This window comes from Leiobunum rupestre, chromosome 3 (genome assembly GCF_980474605.1).
Source record: "Leiobunum rupestre chromosome 3, qqLeiRupe1.1.hap1, whole genome shotgun sequence".
NCBI lineage: Eukaryota > Metazoa > Arthropoda > Arachnida > Opiliones > Sclerosomatidae > Leiobunum > Leiobunum rupestre.
Window position 1 is genome coordinate 73,597,973 of NC_143386.1, and position 18,555 is coordinate 73,616,527.

General features: G+C 36.9%; 1 protein-coding gene across 2 annotated transcripts; it reads left to right on the forward strand.

Moving 5' to 3' along the window:
- Positions 1 to 716: 716 nt before the first annotated feature.
- On the forward strand, positions 717 to 12,721 carry LOC149954587 (uncharacterized). Of its 2 annotated transcripts, none has more exons than XM_090169148.1 (11): positions 717 to 822; positions 901 to 992; positions 6,429 to 6,535; positions 6,862 to 7,045; positions 9,207 to 9,311; positions 9,400 to 9,488; positions 10,283 to 10,396; positions 10,481 to 10,583; positions 11,644 to 11,824; positions 12,330 to 12,424; positions 12,529 to 12,721. In XM_090169148.1, the coding sequence occupies exons 1-11, from the start codon at positions 768 to 770 to the stop codon at positions 12,685 to 12,687; spliced, it is 1,284 nt and encodes a 427-aa protein (XP_090025274.1). In that variant the 5' UTR covers positions 717 to 767; the 3' UTR covers positions 12,688 to 12,721. The 2 variants fall into 2 exon arrangements, with proteins under 2 accessions (XP_090025274.1, XP_090025275.1); XM_090169149.1 differs by having other exon boundaries at positions 9,412 to 9,488.
- The last annotated feature ends 5,834 nt before the right edge of the window (positions 12,722 to 18,555 follow it).

The window sequence follows — 18,555 nt, forward strand, 5'->3', positions numbered from 1 at the left end:
GAAAGCCAGGACCTGCAAGTCACTTTTTATAAAGTGCTTGTTAAAATAATGGAAACTTTTCACCTGTACAGTATGCAACGAGCGTCCCCTTTTAACGGCGTAGCTGTTTTTGACATATTAGGGATTAGCAAAAACACGACATTCTATTTACATGTGAAAAGTTTCCATTACTTTAATAAGCACCAAATAAAAAGTAACTTGCAGGTCCTGGCTCTTGGAAATATTACTTCTTGGCAATTTCCTTGAAGGATGTTTTATTTAAGCGAATATTAGCGTTTTCAGTTTACATAGGAGGCACCAAAACGTTTTCTATAGAGCGCTTTCGTTTGATACGTTTATGAGAACGTGTGACGTCATAGCTGTAGTGTTCACCGTGGCCGCCATGACAGTTACCGGTAATTCTCAATAGGCGAATAACATTGGTGACGTCATGAGTTTCAAATTGAAAGCACTCTATTGGCGCTTTAGCGGTAAGAAAATGCATAACTATAACTGCGTATGGTGGAAGGTACACGTACGTAGATTAATGCTACTATAATTTAAGAAATAAACCTTTTTTTATTTAGAGCGCCATTAGCTAACGTTTTTGGGTTTTTGTTCGCTTAGCTGACGATTGGTTTTTATAAATCACGAAGTACGTAACTAAGTAGCTTTATGTAATTTGAGAAGGTTAATTGGTCTATACATATACTCGTTCTTCTCAATATTTGTATTGTAGATTCAACTAAATCCGGTTATATTTTAACCATCGGCACCTGTTTTCAGCAATGGAATTGTATCACAGGAATCCAGTTAGAGAAAAGGCACGTAGTGAATTAGTAGGTAGGCAAACTTTTAGGTATGCTTGTACAACTGGTTAAAAAAATATCGTTTGTGACATACTGGCGTTGCTTGTTTCAGGATTTCGATCGAAGAACCGTATGGTGTATCTGAAGGTGAAACGTGGTGGACTCGACGATGGTTTCGAACGTAAATCTTTCTCCAAAGAAGAAGTGAGTTTTTTAAAGAACAGATACATGTAGATAATAGCTAGAGCACTAGCAGAAATTTTATCTCTGCGCATCCAAAGAAGATCGGGCTATTCTCGTAAAAATTTGTGGCTTGACACAGATTCAGGCCCGGACTCTCCCGGGCGGTTAACCGGCGATCGCCGGTCAGATCGGGGCCAAAGAGGAAATATTTGGCATTAATGAGAAATGGGGCCAACAAGATTGCATAGCCGGTGGGGCCAACTACTAGCCAGTACGGCCCTGCGCACATTTCTTTCGCTCGCGGCTTGGATCGCTAAACATACTAATGAGTAACTAAACTAAAGTTAATAACATTTTAAATTACCCAAGAACAAATTAGGTTTTTTAAAACCAATTTTCTGTTACATTTATTTTTCGAGTGAACGTCTACAATTTTTTCCCGGTGGCGGTGCAAGTCCATGGTTGACCAACATTATCGTCATAAAATTTAGCGCTTATCCACTTAAAGGTCCACTTTTTAAACATCGTAGCTTAGGCTGGCCGTATTTAGACCATTAAAGGACTTAAGCATTTAAAAATTTTGTGTTTTCATACATATTTAAACCTGATTTAGATTCACCCAGTGGTGTAACTAAGGTCTCTGGGGCCCGCTCTCGAAATTCGCGTTGCTGCCAGGCTAGTCACTGATTAGTGGAGGTAAAAATGGGTTTATAAAAACCAGAAAGAGCGCCAACATTTTGCTTTACCCGAAAGAATTAAAATAGGAGTTTAATATCACTTGAGTTACATGATGTGATTTAAAAAAAAATAGATTGATGAATGCTGAATATATAATACACAATGATATGCTTTTTTTACGACACTGGCTGCACCATATGATCGAAACATTGCTGTGGTGCCCCCTTCCCTCGATGCTCTAAGCACGTGATTATTTTGTTTAATGGGGTGTCTAACCCTGCGCTGTTATGAACCGAGGGGCAGTTCACTCCTTGGATTGTTAGGACACCCTCGTATTATTCAATCTGATTAAAATTTAAACTGTAGTTTTGGCTGCATACATTGTGTTAACTAAAAAAACGATATGTTTTATGTATGAATTTGAAATTTTAAGGGTGTATAAAGCGTGTAAGGGATCATTCGACAATGAAAATTTCAATAACCTTGGTCCATGTCTTCAAGGTCATTCAAAATGTATCTCGATAGCCGTTAAAAATAGAAACTTCGTAAGTAAAGTGTGCCCTATCACAATTTATATTTAAATCGTCTGAACCCGTCGTAATGTGACCAATGGGAACCTGAGATGGTCGTTAATGGAATAATAGGCGACACTTAAGGGCTAATAAATCATGACCAATTTGTTTTAGTGAGGAAATTCGAAATTTGCCAATTTGTATGGCCTTGAGCCATTGAAGGTCATTAAAAATTTATCTCGTGAACCATTATGGGTAGGGGAATGGTTCCAATTATAAAAATGCGTTTTTAAGCCATATTAATTATCTTTGACCCGATGCTAATTGACAAAAAATAACTCCTATTGGTTCTCGAGATAAATTTTGAATGACTTTGAACCACTGGTGTGAGGTCATCCTAATTTGCAAATTTCGAATTCCCTCACTAAAAATAGTTTGTCGTAAAATTTTTGATGCCGTAGAACTAGTAGTTTTCGATTTATTAACCTTTAAGTGTCGTCTCTTGCTCATTATTCCTTTACGACCATCGGACCATGTCCTTGTTTTCAAATTTGTTAGATTCCCATTGGTAACACTTTTCTATTTGGAACCAAGTATTTATCTTTATTGGTGTCGAGATACATTTTGAATGGTATTTAAGACATGGTTCAAGGTCATTTAAATTTTCATTGTTGAATAGTAACCACCTGTCCCTATGAAACCCTCACCAAACTGTCTGCTTGTTAACGCGCAGAGCCTACGCTCCCAAAAAAACGAGAGGAACTATCAACTAGCAGCTACAAACAAATCTTATCTTCTATTAATAACTGAAACACGGTTGGATAATACCATCCTTGATGCCGACATTTATCTCCCTAACTATGCATTATTCCGAACAGATCGGCCATCTACGTTTCAAACTCATTCCGCTCAGCTGTTATATCAAATTCCTACAAACGGACTCGACTACTCACTTATCGAACTTTCGAAGACCCCCGTCTCATTCCTTGTCGAAAACTAGACCGCAATAAATAACCTCACTTCAACTATCCTTACATGAAAAATTCCTATCTGCCTTGGCCATCTACAGCCTTTATCAAATTGTGTCTATCCCAACACGTATACGTCAACGTGACAGCACCTTGAATGTTATTCTTTCCACTGATTCTCTACTCGTCTACGGTGTTAAATGCCTACAACCACAGTGTGGTCTCTTTGAGCCTAAACCTACCACTACCATCTATCCCTACTGAATCAATTGACTATTAAACGCAGGCTACTCAACTGTAAATTAGTATCTGACTGGAAATCTAGATTGGAATCAAAACCTACCTCCGAATGCTGGGAAATCTTCCATGCTGAAATATCTCGGCCGTTACTGCCCACTTACCCGCTAGGGAGCACCACTCCCGAGAAATTCCATCAACGGAACTTCGCTTAGCCAACCGCTAAAAGGAACGGACGTGGAAACTCTTCCGCAAACATAGGAAGTTAAACTCACATATTTAGAAAAACTATAACTACCTGTATAAACGAGCCAGAAACAATGGGCTCACCTAGCTCGGAAAGCTCGAAAGTGCAGGAAAATGTGGCAACCCTCAACTTAAAATCTAACCCCGAAGCTTTCTTTAAATTTGTAAACTCCAAGCGTAAATCAAAAAGTGGAGTCCAATGTCTCCGGATAAACGGAAAACAATCACAGAAGATAAGGAATTGGCATTCTCCCTCAACAACTACTTCGCCTCTGTCTTCACACAACAACACTTCATGGAACCATCAAGTGACAGTCCAGCAGCCGCATTCCAGGTCACCAGGAGTGAAGTTTACAAAAAAACTAACTACTCTGTCTAAAACCAAAGCCCCGGGACCCGATAACCTCCACCCAAACCTACTGAAGCAGACGGCTCAACACATTGTTCTTCCCTTAACTCTTATTTTCAATTAGAGTTTATCAACAGGTGAAGTTCCTGATCATTGGAAAACTGCAAACGTTACCCCAATTCCGAAAAAGGGGGACCCTACCCTTCCTCAAAACTACCGAGCGATTAGTCTAACCAGCCAAGTGGCTCAAACGTTTATTAGACACCATCTCCCGACATCAGCATGGCTTTCTTCCTTCTAGGTCTTGTACCACCAACCTTCTTGAAGCCTCAAACCTTCTGACCAAAGCTATAAACGATGGGCTCGCTGTGGATGTTATTTATCAGGACATCCAGAAGGCATTTGATCAAGTACCCTATCGAAAATTGTTTAAACGCGTGAGTGCCACTGGATCAAGGCTTTCCTAACGGGTCGCTCTCAAAAAGTAGTCATAAGAGGAACAAGCTCTCCATCATGCCGTGCAACCAGTGCAGTTACCCAGGGATTAGTACTAGCCCCTCTACTGTTCGGCATTTACATCAACAATTTACCATCGACGGTCAAACATGCCTTCCCCAGTCTATTTGCAGATTACACTAAACTTATCCATGTACTCCATTTGGCCACCATGGGTGGGCCAACGTTTTTACGAGAGCGGGGGCAAAAACAATATTATAAGCACAGCCTTTTTAATTAGGCTGCGTCCGTTAAAATGCCGAGAGATAAAAACAAAACCCTTAGGGGCCGCATGTTTAGTCAATTTGTCAGCTTGACACCGTTAGAGTCCGTCGGTGGCAAATAAGTACACTGAGTGAAATACAACTCTGCGGGAAGCCTGCCCTGAGAAAAAGTAGCGGTAAAATTGAAGGACTTGCCCGCGCTGCCCCCATGGTTGGCACGCCCCTGTTGCCTACGTCTCCAAATGAGCTCCAAGACGATTTATCTCTGGTAGAAGCCTTTGATGCAGACTCTGGTTTTACCGTTAACGCTACTTTGAAAAAAAAAACAATCCACTCTTCACCTACTACTTTAATGAGCAGGAAATTCCATCCGAAAAATGTGTCCGCGATCATGGTATACAAATGGATGAAAAACAAGATTTTTCAGACCACTGTCGTAACATAGCGAAAAATATTAACATGTTCACTGGAATGGTTAGGCGCACTTTTCACTACAAAGCTCCAAACTTTATAATAACAATCTTCAGCGCCTTCGTATTTTCCTTAATAGACTTCGCGTCACTATTCTGGTGCCCTCATAATCCCTCATTTCAAAAGGGATGTTACCCTAATTGACAATACAATTAATTAACTTACATAACTAGTCCCTGAACCAAAAGATAAATCTGTGGCCGGCCACAGAAAATTCCTCTCTATCTCATCGCTTCAGGAACGTCACACTGCCAATGACATGGTCGAACTTTTTTCCATCCTTTCGGGCTCAAACCATCTACAGGAACGTGAATTTTTTACCAGGGCCATATTAACCACTACAAGGGGCCTTGACCAAAAACTATTTATTCCACGAACTAAAACTGCGCTCCGAAAAAACCACTTTGCCAATCGAACAATCCCAATTCCGAACCCTTTCCCCCAAAGACTAATCTCTGCTATTACAACCTCACATAAAGAAGAAGAAGATTACACTGATAATATGCTAACATTACAATGCGTACGTCGGGGTTACGTGGAGTACTCGACGATTACGCCCAGGATCAATTAACTAAAGAAAGTTTTTTAGACGTAGCCAAAACCGGCAAAAGTGTAATAATATTAAACTCATTGGAGTTGCATAGGTTAGTTTAAAAGGGTAATTTAGATCAGGTCGTGCATAGGCGCGATTAATACTAACCAAAAGAAAAAATAATTACCTCAATTACTATTAGTAAATTCTGAACAAGTAAGCATCATTGTTCATGGAAAAATAACTCCTCCGTTTGGGCTATTAGATTTTTTGAGTCTGACGTTTTTGAAAATACTGATGTACGTATTTGAGACCTAATAGCGTTTTTTCTCAAAGTTATCGCTATCAAATTATCTTGTCAGTAATTTTGCCTCGAGTAGTTTTCAGTTCCGTAATTTCCGATAACGCAATTGCTCTGCGACAGACTATCATTAACGGAAATCTTTCAGTGGCATGCCTTCGTTACTTGTGGTTCTAAGTATAACATTACGTCATAAGACTATCAAGTTTGAAACGAATGAGTATAGGGCTGAGGGGGATTGGTATAATTTGCTCTTTTTCTCTGCCAGGTAGCGTAGATCCTAATTTTGATTTATCCCGCGCCTGTCTAGTGCTGAATACATGGGCCCTTATGCCAAATTCAAACTTAGGGCATAAGGGATTAGTAATATAGTAAATAAAGCTTCGTCCTCCTAGCTTCGCCACTGATTACATAGTTATAGTTTATCGTTAATTGTTAACTCAGGTAAAAGAATGTGCGGAAAGAATCAAGAAATCAAAATCTGTGGAGTCTTTGCAATGTTTGAGGAATAGTGTCTGTGCCGGCGAAGAAGCCATCAGTGCCTTTCTCAGGTTTGATTCCAATTTTCTAGTTTCATTTACAATTCTGCAACTATGAAAAATATTGAAAATATCAGAAATTCTGAGAAATTTCGGACATATTGAGTAAAAATGTTAAAACGGAAATACTGACAACTTGTGAGTGTAGGAAGTTGTTGGCTCTCGTGGCATGAGGGACTTTCCAACCCCCTTTAGTATGGCGAGGAGTTACTTGAAATTGAACCAACAATTTCATAGGACGGTGCACATGGACATATAATTACGATCTGACCTTATTGATTTTACCGTGTTTTTGCAGTAAAATGATTTATTTTGTGACCAAGTGTCTTTTTATTTAGCGTTTCAGGAGCCTTGCCTTCCCTCATCGGAACTCTCTCCGGAGCGAACGTATCTCTGTCCGTTGAATCTTGCTGTTGCGTCATTAATCTGACCACAGGGAAGCATAAAACTACTTTCCCTATACTCAAAGCCAGTGCGCCATATCTCATCACGTTTCTTAGAGGCAGCAATACAGAATTACAAGTAATTCAAGTTTAATATTAATGACTAATTATGTCTAGTTTATCGCCTGCGTTCGCGAATTAAATCTACGAGGATTTACGATTCGTTTGGTTAGGGTGTGTATGTATTGGGTCAGTCCGGACGGGTGACCGACCAACAGTCATATACAACAAGATAAACCTAATGATGGACGTGGTTACGTAATTTTTATGAATGTCAAAAGGCACTACACTTTGATATTATCAAAAATAAATAGACATAAACAGAAAGTCTCGCATTGGAGCCTTTGGAGGCAAAGTTCGCACCGTGTAATCTGAGAAACTGCTTTATCCCCTTTCTGCGGTGCCGACCCCCTTCGCGGATCGTTACAAATTTAGGGCAATGCACGAGGTACAAGCGAAAACTGGTTTTAAAAACGTCGCTCTCCGCGAAATAGCTAGCAGCTAATTCGTAGCCTCCACGCGCACGTGTGTACCAAAACTTAATGTTTTAGTTGTGTTTTAGGCTTTGTCGGTTTCAAACGAAAATGACACGCATTGCCTCTCGTGGCGAGCTCGCGTCTAGGTAAAGTTTGCGTAGTCAACGCGCGTATTAGAAAACAAAATGAGATTTTAGAAAGTAGGTTGTAATTCGGAACGATATTAATACTTCTCGCGAATTTTGTCATCAGTGAATTATAAATATGACTTGAAATAAGTTTCCAGTTTTATTTTAAAGCTAAATTCATAACTTTTCATCCATTGGTTCGTTCACAATGTATCATTAAAGTAGGTGAAAATTAACGGATTTTGAAATGACGTTTTAGCGCGCGACACTACAGATACATGTCTTGGGTACACAGCCTTCTTTGCGTGCTTTTTTTACCATAACATGTAGAGGTATTTTCTCGCGCAAAATGAATTTTAAAAGCCGTCAGTAGTTTAATCTTCTAACGCTTGGTTTTTTTTTAAATGTCTTCATTGTTTTCACTTTCAACGAGTTCCGTTTGAACTCCAGTCGTAAACAACTTTTACGTCAAATTTTCATTGATTGCCTGGTTTTTAGGAATTAATGCCAATTGATCTGGGTTTTTTTTTTCGAGCCATCTAGAACAGTACTGAAAATTAAGCGGCCGACCGAAAGAGCTTGTAGGAAATCCTGCCAGGGTGTTTAGCATCGCAAAACACTACTTTTGCAACTGACCAAAATTTTAAATGCTTTAAAGGCAATCTGATTGGGTGACACTCTAAAGGTGCACGGGAAGCATTGGGGGTTTGCATCTTAGATTTCAAGGAAACCAAAGAGAAGGTACAGAATACCGCTAATGCGACTTTCGGTTTATGTCTTTTTATTTTTTATATTATCCAATCGAAGAAGCATATTGCTATATTTCTAAAAATCATTTTATACTAACATCAGGTGAATCTAACTATTACACGCACATCCACTAATTATGATCATTGTGGCATCATTTTCTTCCTAAAGTTTGTCTCAATGTTTATTGTGAGCTTTTCAGAAAAGGAATGTTATTAGGAAGGCGTTGTCAATAGACTATTAACAATTATGTATTTATTTCTACTTAGGGAGAATGACTATGTTGAGATCATTTTTAGCGTTGTTCCCAATCCCCCCAATGCTGGAAAAGTAATCTCCTTCCCATAAAAAAATCAAATCAGGACACTATCTCATTGGTTTCCGACGTGATTGAACCACTTGGCGAAGGCGGTTTTCTTACCCTCCTCGTGCCGGGAGAAAATTAAAGGGGAATTGTCACCACCCTAAATATGGTTAAAAACCATTTAAATTTGATAGAGGACGTCCGAAAATGGTTATACAAAAAATTTCATGTTAATATTTCCAGTATGTGATTTATTATTAGCAACCAAATTTCGTGTTTTATTCCCGTTGGTTGTACCTACCTGCAGCGCCATCTCGTGAACGAAATATTATTTTCCCCGGTTTTATCGTTTTTCGGTCGGAATAACAATAACATTTCAGGGACATAATCCTTAATATATTTTCTATCATTCTGTAAAAAAACCTCGTAAATTTTGGTTTTGGTGACAATTCCCCTTTAAGTATAAATAAATACATTCTTGATATAGACTATCGAAAATAGACAGTATTCGGTGCTGAAATTGGCCCGCAGTAAAAAGAATGGTGTCAAGAAAAGCAACTGCAAAATAAATTGAATTGTATCTAGGACTGTGCAGCTTGGGCATTGGGCAACATGGCGGCCGATTGTAACTCTTGCAGGAAAAACCTTAAAGAACAAGGATTTCTCGATGCAGTTCTTCATTTGTTAGTTGTAAGTTACAATTCGAAATATGAATAATTCTAATAATTTCAGTACGAATTTACGAAGGCAATCAAATTACTTGAATTTAACTGTGAAGAGTATATTTCAGAGTATGGATCCGAATGTGTTGGACTCTGCTATATTTTCTTTGGATTGTTACACCAGGTTTTGCTCCAGAGATAACAGGTAAAATTGTTTACTCTCGTTTTGAATCGAAGCTTTAATTCAATAAATCAGGGCGAAATGTTTGGCATCGCCTACAAATTAATTTTAAGGCGCAGCTTAAAAGCTTCTTTTAGTTAATTTGAGGGACCCTAAGCTAGTAGCGATGTTAGGGGGTAATCGGTATAGCCCCCCCCCCACACACAAACACACACACACACATAAAGCCACGTAAGGGGGCCAAACAAAATTAAAACACTTTTAAACGTTTACTTTGAAATTCCTTAATGTTCTTCTGAAATTTATTTCGGAGAACATAGAAAGTTTTAGTACGAATCACCATATTTGGCTTCATTTGGGCAATACAAAGGGCTCTAAAATTAGTTTAAGGGGTCCTCAAAATAAAATAGGGAGACAGCCTCAACAAAATACACTGGCGCCACCGCTGCCTGAAGCAGAGTCATTTGTACATTCTGTAAAAGTTTGAAATGAGACGACGGTGAGAAAAAAATAAAAAAAATAACCTAGCCCCGCCACGGATAAGTGCTCGTAGCTTTGGCTGAAGGGTTGTCCCTCGAACTGATGGGGATTGAAAGGAAAATGTTACAGCAATCGATAGGGATATCGAGCCTTTGCTGTTGCTATATCAAATGGGAGTTTGGGGTATCTCATATTGAGCACTACCGGGGAATTATTTTATAGATATTCCCTACACCTTGACCGATTGTGGGTGCCCAATTGTCCTTGATATCTTGTTGACTTTGGGTGGCCGAATTTGTTATTTAAATGTTAATTGAAGAACCTTTTTTCGCATTAAGTTATTTATGTGGTATGGGGATTCTTGGAAAAATTCGAAATTTGCTAAACAACGGACAATCGACGAACAACTCTGTGCCTCAACTGCTAAAAATTATCTTCAATTTAACAGCAACGTAAGTTTGAATTTTTTTCGTGATCTAGAATTGTGATGGCCAATATTATGTGTAACTTAAATACCTATTGAAACTTTTTTTTAGTATTGTTGAGCTGGTAGAATATTTCAAATTTGAAGACATCGGTTCTACACTTTTGAATGTCATCAAAAATCTAGAAAAGCAAGAGCCGAAAAACATACTTCCCGTATGTGGCATTTGACTTAACGCAATTTATTAATACCACTAATAACATCTACACGGGGATTCCTCAAAAATATAGAAATAGTACCTCCTAGTAGCAAATTCGAGAACTATGTTTGAGGCAGAGGCTTATAAAACATTAAAACGCTTATAATTGGTCAATTATAAAATCGAAAAATTTATTTGATTTTTAAAAACACTTTCTTCGTCTCTAGATAATTAATATTTGCCGAATTTCAAATGTTAATGCGATTTGTGTGGGTCATCGTGGCGCTTATCAACATCAACATTATCTGATTGATTTAATTTGAATTTGACTGACCCCAGAAATATAATAGAATTTAAATACTAATTTTTATACTGAAACGAAGCTTCCTGATCATAAAAAAAGAAAATGTTTGCGTCGTCGTTGGAATAGTAACATTGAAAGGGTCACAGTATAGTTTGAATTTCAGTAATTTCCTGCTCTAGGTCCAGAATTTGAATTCAAGGAGAGGCCCCTTTGAAATTCCGGCCGTATTTTTCAAATTATTCTTTATGGAACGGACAGCTGCAAGTACATTACTTATTTGGCAAATCGAAGTCATTTTTAGGATATTTTGTTGCCATTTCAATATACTTTTAGAAAATCTGGGGGCTAATTTGAGGTTATTTTTAAGGCAGTTCTCGGATATCGATCTTCACGAAAACCTCTTATTTGTTCCAGATCAGAGCCACCTGTCGTGAATCAGAAGCAAAAACCAGTTGTCGCGTCGTTTATATGTACCCCACTTTGTCGGAAATATTATACGGGCATATATATATATATAGCATATATATTGCATATCTCCTAATCCCCCTTATAACAAATGAAATGAGCTCTGGTATCTCATTGGTTCCGTTAAGCTTTCTTCTTCTCACGCGATTGAAGAACACGCCGGTGACGTTATTCCTTCCCCCTCTCGGGCTCGGGGAAAATTTAACCCTGATTCTCCAGGATTGTCTTAACAAAGTCATTTTTACTACTTATAAATAAATACATTCTTGGTATTTTAGCTATTAAAAATTATATTTGGTTTTATTAGGTAACAACGGCGGTGATTCGATGTCTGGGTAACATGGCCAGTTCGTCAGAGTCCTGTGGCGTTGAATCCGTGCTCGGAAATCAGGACACGTTTTGGCCCTTTCTGATGCAGTCACTTAATTCCCCATACAACCACCAGAAGAAGGAATGCCTTTGGATGCTGTCTAACATCTTACAAGAAGGTACAGCTTGTAACCGTTTCCTAATTTCACTTCCATATAAAACCAAATCTCCCATCATCTCGAAGCCCTCTGAAGTGTTACATAGTTTGATCCCCTACGCCGCTACCCTTTTGCGCCCATTTTATTTTCTTGGCAAGGGTGCACGGATGGGGTTAGATTGCACTAACTCAAACAAATTCGGTACTTGCTCTATAATTTTGCGATTTTAACTGAGAGAGCACTCTAATTCTTCTTTACATAAAATCCTCCTTGTCTTTACCTCCTACGAAACATTGCTGCCGGAACTTGGATAACAGCTTCTGTAGTGTTATGTAGTCACGGTAACACGACCTCTTCGTTTGACTTTGTTGGAAATTATTTTTCTGAGAAGTCATGGCCTAGATGTACTTGTTTATGGGCCCTTCAAACATCAAAAATAAAATTAATATTATGTGGATGAAAAGGCTTTAACCATTTCAAGCTTCTTATTAGAATGGATAAAACGTCGCTGCCTTTGCTGTTTCAGAATCTCTGAAGATGAAGTTTGAAAGTTTGAAGATTCTGGTTTCAATTATTGCTGACGTTTTGACCAAAACTCTGGACGACCAAATCGTCGATGAAGTGAGTTATATTGACCGATTTGGATAAACAACGTTTCATCTTTCATTGTTTAATAACAAAGTCAGCGTAGTTAATCGTACTAAAATCATGTTTTTATTTAAAAGTGTTTAAATGTCTTCCTCGTTCTAACGACGAGTTCGGATGATGTTAAGAGTGAAATTGGTCGTTGCGTAGACCACCTGGAAGACATTTACGCCAAGCGTCCTCATTCTCCCGAAGTCGAACAGAAGATTAGATTTATTAAGAGTTCCATTTCATTATAGTTTTGTAAATTTGATTAAATATCTTTTGTTTGAATGAATTATTTTATTTTAAGTGCTTGATAGTAGTACATCTACATGGTTTGTATACGATTGGAAAACCTGGAAAGGTCAGGGAATTTGAAAATACTTCCAAAAAGTCAGGGAAATTGAAAATGGCCAAAATAAATTAGAAAAATAAATTTTTGAAAGATGTATTAAAATTACATACCAAATATTTTGCAATATTTTACTTAAAACCTTTCATTTATTGTAAAAAACTGGTCCAGGGAAATTCATTACGACAATTTTGTAACGTATTTATTAAACAAGTTGGCAAGTCAAAATATACCTATCCTCGGAAGAGTTTTTAATTTTCAGGGAAGCGTAACTGTATCCGTGGTTCTGCGGTAGAACGCTCACCTGTCGTGCAAGAGGGCTCGGGTTCGAATCCCGGCCGATTAAAAAATTATACTACACAGGATGACAAAAAGAGGGCGCTTTTGGAAAAACCTTTTCCCTGATTCTAAAAAACTGGGTACGCAGTGATTACCCTTTGCCCCGACAGACAGACAGACTGACACGGTGGTTGTATAACCCCTCCTAGGGTACAAAGTCCCCTCGGAGAGCGCTCCTAAATATAAAACGTGTTCCATTGGGACAAAAAGGGCAACTCCAAAAAGGAGGCACGTCTTCCATTGGCACTGTTGCTCCCTCGCGGATTGATCCGAGCTGCCCCAACTCGAGGGACGGGGCAACCAAAAAAGAGCAATTTTTAAGCAAAGTGACTCCGATAAAAATTCGTATTCCATTGGGAGGGCTGGAAGTCTAGTCCTCCGAGCACCTAGCGGAGTTCTCCGTGGTAGAGCGATGACGTAGAAGGCAAATCCGGATTACGCTCGGAGCAGTCCCAATGGAAAACGCCATAAAGCTATTATACCGGGGTGGGGGAACAATGTTTAGTAAAATTTCAAAGACTTCTGAAAATGTTTTCACATTTTTCGGAAACATAGACTTACCTAGCAGCTCGTGGTAAAAGAATATTTAATCTGAACGTTTTAGAGCATGATCCAAACCCAAAGATTTAAGACTTTAATATTTACAAATTGGGAAAGCCAAAATAAACTTTCATTGTTTGTGGTGCACTTTAATTAGTTTTACCAAATTATGGATTATTTATTCATCTAGCATGGAAACCGTCAGAACTGTCTAACAATAGTTAGTGACTGTGTAAAGTTTCAATGAAATGTAAATGCTAAACAAGCCTTAACGCGGATAAATTTGCCAGTTTTCTTAAATCAATTTTATTTCGTTTCATTTTTTTTTATTTTTTTCAAAATTGTTTCAATTCTCCCCACGTTGATTGCATGTCATTGAACGCACGTTCGATCATTTCTTGTGATATTTTTAGATTGACCAAAGTTACTTAACACCTAGTGGTGATAACATTTCCGAAAATCGTTAAAATATTATTAAACAATGCCCCCCCCCAAATTATATTAAAATTTTAACAAATTTTCAATCATCTTTTGTCAAGAGGAAATTTGTCGAAAATAAGCGTTATCTCAACCACCCTTTATGTTAAAAACATTATCTGAACCGCCCTGTACAATAACTAAATCACCCTGTCATTTATCATAATCAGGGCACCGAAGAGTAACTTTACTATAAAACATAATTGTAACACTTTATCAATTACACTTTTCATTAGAAAAAATTATGCTATCACCATGTACATTAACTTGATAAGCACGCTATAACAACCTAAAAAATATTTTTACTAAAAGCAGCACTTTCTCAACAAACTAGTGCATTAACAAAAATCTTAATCACCTTGTCATTCATGGGTGCCATTAGAATTAAATTCCGAAAGACCCCAATATCTCATAGCGAACACCTTATCTAACAATAGTCAAGATAGCATAAGGTAGCATAGCCAACACCCTGTATAACAAACGTGAATTTCTTAGGCTTACGGCCCTATATTAAATAAATTTACTCATGTTTAAAATAAAAAGCTGAACTCTGAATATCTTCCAATAATATTTTAAGTAACTACAATGACCATGAAGAAGAGTTTTGCCATACTTATAAATGTATTTTTACAAAGCCTGTTGAGGTGTAGTAAAGGTTTTATAATCTCCTATCAAATGGTTAAGGCGGTTCAAAAGGAATTTAAGTGACTTTCAAAACAAGTCAAACATTCTTACATGAAAGGTGTAAAACACTTCCGAGGTAAAATGAACAAATGGAACGGTGTCAAATTTGTGCCCGTTAAAGGTACTAAAAAACTGCATTTTTTAAGAGAATAAATAACTTCACCGACAACGAATACCCTGTACATTCCCTGGACCAGTTCCGTAAGATGTTTAATAAAAGCTGTATTCCAGATTATAAAACTAAAACTTTTCGTAGAATAATGTGTGTAGATTATGTTTCCGTTCCAAGAAGATAACAAATTCACTTCTACCTTCTATAGTTGGGTTGATAGTGGATACAATGGTAATCATCCGACGTTGCCAGACTTCCTATATTCTTCTCGGACTTTCGTCAACGTATCTTGACAACGGTCTTAATACGGTTTAAATTTACTGTTATTCGCTCCAACTATAAACCTTTATCTACTTACGCCTACTTGTACGAATTATCATTTGGTATACTTTCGCTATTTTATCAAGTCTTTGTGTTTCCAGCCATTTCCGTCAAAACAATGTCTTTGTTATTCGGAGAATGTTCGTTTTACGGTAGTATAATAATTACGTTGCTTCAGAAGAAGTTTTCGTAAACAAATATAATTTTTAAATATTATGATACAAATGGGTTTTCTGTCAACGAAAAAATGCCGTTGCCATCATGTATTAAACACAATAATTGGAAAACCTGAAGCTGAATTTCGGGGGTGGTGCCTTCGTTTTATTTTTAAATGGCTTTGGAGCAATATTGTGATGAGGAGACGAAATTGCTTTCGCCCTTGTCATCATCTCAGTTTCCTCGACAATCTTTTTCTCACTTTCCGGCCACGATCTAATGGTTTATTACTACCAATATCCAACGATTTCCGCGGAAATCATAAAAGGATTATAGTTAACGTTCCTCGTTCAAATTGGGAAAACCATCAATTTAATTTTTTTCAATTGTAAAATGTTCAAACATTGTAATTTCAAATACTTAGATATTCTAAGTTTAGATTAATATATGCTATTCGTGACCGAAACGAGTCTAGGTGACATAACGGCTCTAGCTTCTCCGAGGTTGCGCCAAAGATCTAGCGTCTGCTTCAGACAAATTAACAAAAACTTATCAAAATATAAGGAAACGATGCAAAAATTATATTAAAATACAAGTATCATTATTTATGAAATCAAATTTACGAATAACGACGAGAAAAAAACTCTACCTATCGAGGTTTCAATGGCGACCCAGGGTTATACTTCCTTTAATTAGACATTTTTAAAATTTTAACTTATCAAAAAGTTGAAGGGGGTAACTACATTAGTTGTCCCTCCCAGTTAAATATTTGTGAAGGTAATATAATAATTTGAATAATTAGAATAAATGAAGATTACACTAGATATAGCAGCAACAGCGAGTTATTTCTGACCGTACCAGATAACAGGAATGAATAAATCCACCACTTGACTTATAATGCTTTTTCTTTTCTCCCGATTCGACAAAACTTGTATAGTATCTACATACGTTTATATAAAAAGATTAAGTGGGGCCGCTACAGGTAGGCAGTTATAGTGTGTGGATCATTTGAGGAGCCTCAAAATAATCAAAATATCCTATAATGACCTCAAAATAAGGTAAAAATTACCTAGAACTATGTTCTCAAAATGATTTCAAAAATGTAATAATAAGCAGTTTATTATCGTTCTTGATACTTTATTTCTTGTTAGAAATATTTAGACACTAGAGGGCTCTGTGTGGAACTAACCCCTGATTGCACTATAGCTCAGTTAATCTTAAAATTTAAGTTATTATTTTTTCTAATTTTCATATACTTAAGGTACTAGTGATAGACTGCTACTACGATCGTAGATGGCGCTAGAATAAAATATTGTAAGAGCAAACTGGAAGATATTAACGCGAGATAATTTCTATCGCAATTATTAATAATGACAATTGAAAAGGATTTTTTTTTTTATTTCTAACTACTTATTAAACTACAATTGGAAAAAATGCATTGTGAATGCTAAATCTATTATGAATACTTTTATATTATTAATTACTTAAAAATACTACAAAATAATATGATTACATTTTTATTTATTGGCTATATATTAATATTATAAAATATTACGTATATTTAAAAAATATACATTTAATAGTAATGAGTAAGAATAATAATTAATATGAAAAATATTTTGTGTTCCGTTTAGACTTAAAATGAAGAACGAGCCTGAAATGGGTGCGGGGCATAAGCTGCAGTCACAGGTTCTTCCTTGCGTAAATCGGTTCTTGCGAAAACGAGGAAGCTCTCCTGAGATTTCCCAATATTTCGTTAAATAACCGACGCTTGTACACTCTGTTCAAAAAGTCTTTGCCCGTGGGAGATTTCGAACATTTTTGCCCGTCCTTTCTTGTATAGTTGCATCAAGTCGAAGCGGACATCGGTAATAGATTAATAAAATGTTTAGCTACAAATTGGCCAAAATCATTTTCTGGATAGACTTATAATTTGGCCTATTTCGGCCTAAAAGAGGGGGTGTCAACTTTTTTATTTTTGATCTCAGGTCATTTTAAACCCGATTTTCGTGTTCGCCGGGGTTGATTTATATTTAGAAAGTGTTGGAATTATTCAAATCGACGCATTGGTTCAAAAGATATTCACCAAAGAAGTTTTCACAGAAATTGAGAAATATATAATCATCTCACCAAGCCATTTAAAATAATAAATGTTGACGGGTTTTGTCGCCATCTATAGTTCCTAGAAGTAATCTTGTTTGTTTAATTCTAAATATGTAACAAATTGAAGGTTAACATAAATATTTTCATGTGCTCATTTGAGAAACGAACAGGGGCGACGCCAGAAAATATTTATGTTAACCTTCAATTTGTTACATATTTAGAATTAAACAAACAAGATTACTTCTAGGAACTATAGATGGCGACAAAACCCGTCAACATTTATTATTTTAAATGGCTTGGTGAGATGTTTAGATATTTCTCAATTTCTGTGAAAACTTCTTTGGTGAATATTATCTTTTGAACCAATGCGTCGATTTGAATAATTCCAACACTTTCTAAATATAAATCAACCCCGGTGAACACGAAAATCGGGTTTAAAATGACCTGAGATCAAAAATAAAAAAGTTGACACCCCCTCTTTTAGGCCAAAATATGCCAAATTATAAGTGTATCCAGAAAATGATTTTTGCCAATTTGTAGCTAAACATTTTATTAATCTATTACCGATGTCCGCTTCGCCTTGATGCAACTATACAAGAAATGACGGGCAAAAATGTTCGAAATCTCCCACGGGCAAAGACTTTTTGAACAAAGTGTACTTACATAAGGAGAACTAATTTCACCCGAGATAAATCAAGATGACGGTATCCAAAGCACGATATTATCGAGAGTTTTTGGATTTCAAAAAGACTATAGCTTTATTTCGCAAAAATACCAAAAGAAGTAGCAGTTAAATGAATATAAAATTAAGCAACAATAAACGAGGGTATGGTAGTTAAATGATTATATACAAATGATTACGATAATGATGATTTATACAAGAAAAAAAAACGAATTACAAAAAACGGTTGGCATATTTATAAATATTTACATACACCCCAGAGCTGATTAAATGCACCCAAAGCTTCACTGGCCGTTGCTATTTTTTTACCTGCTCGATATTCACCACGAGGCGATGGAATCGGGTGACGTAATGGTCAA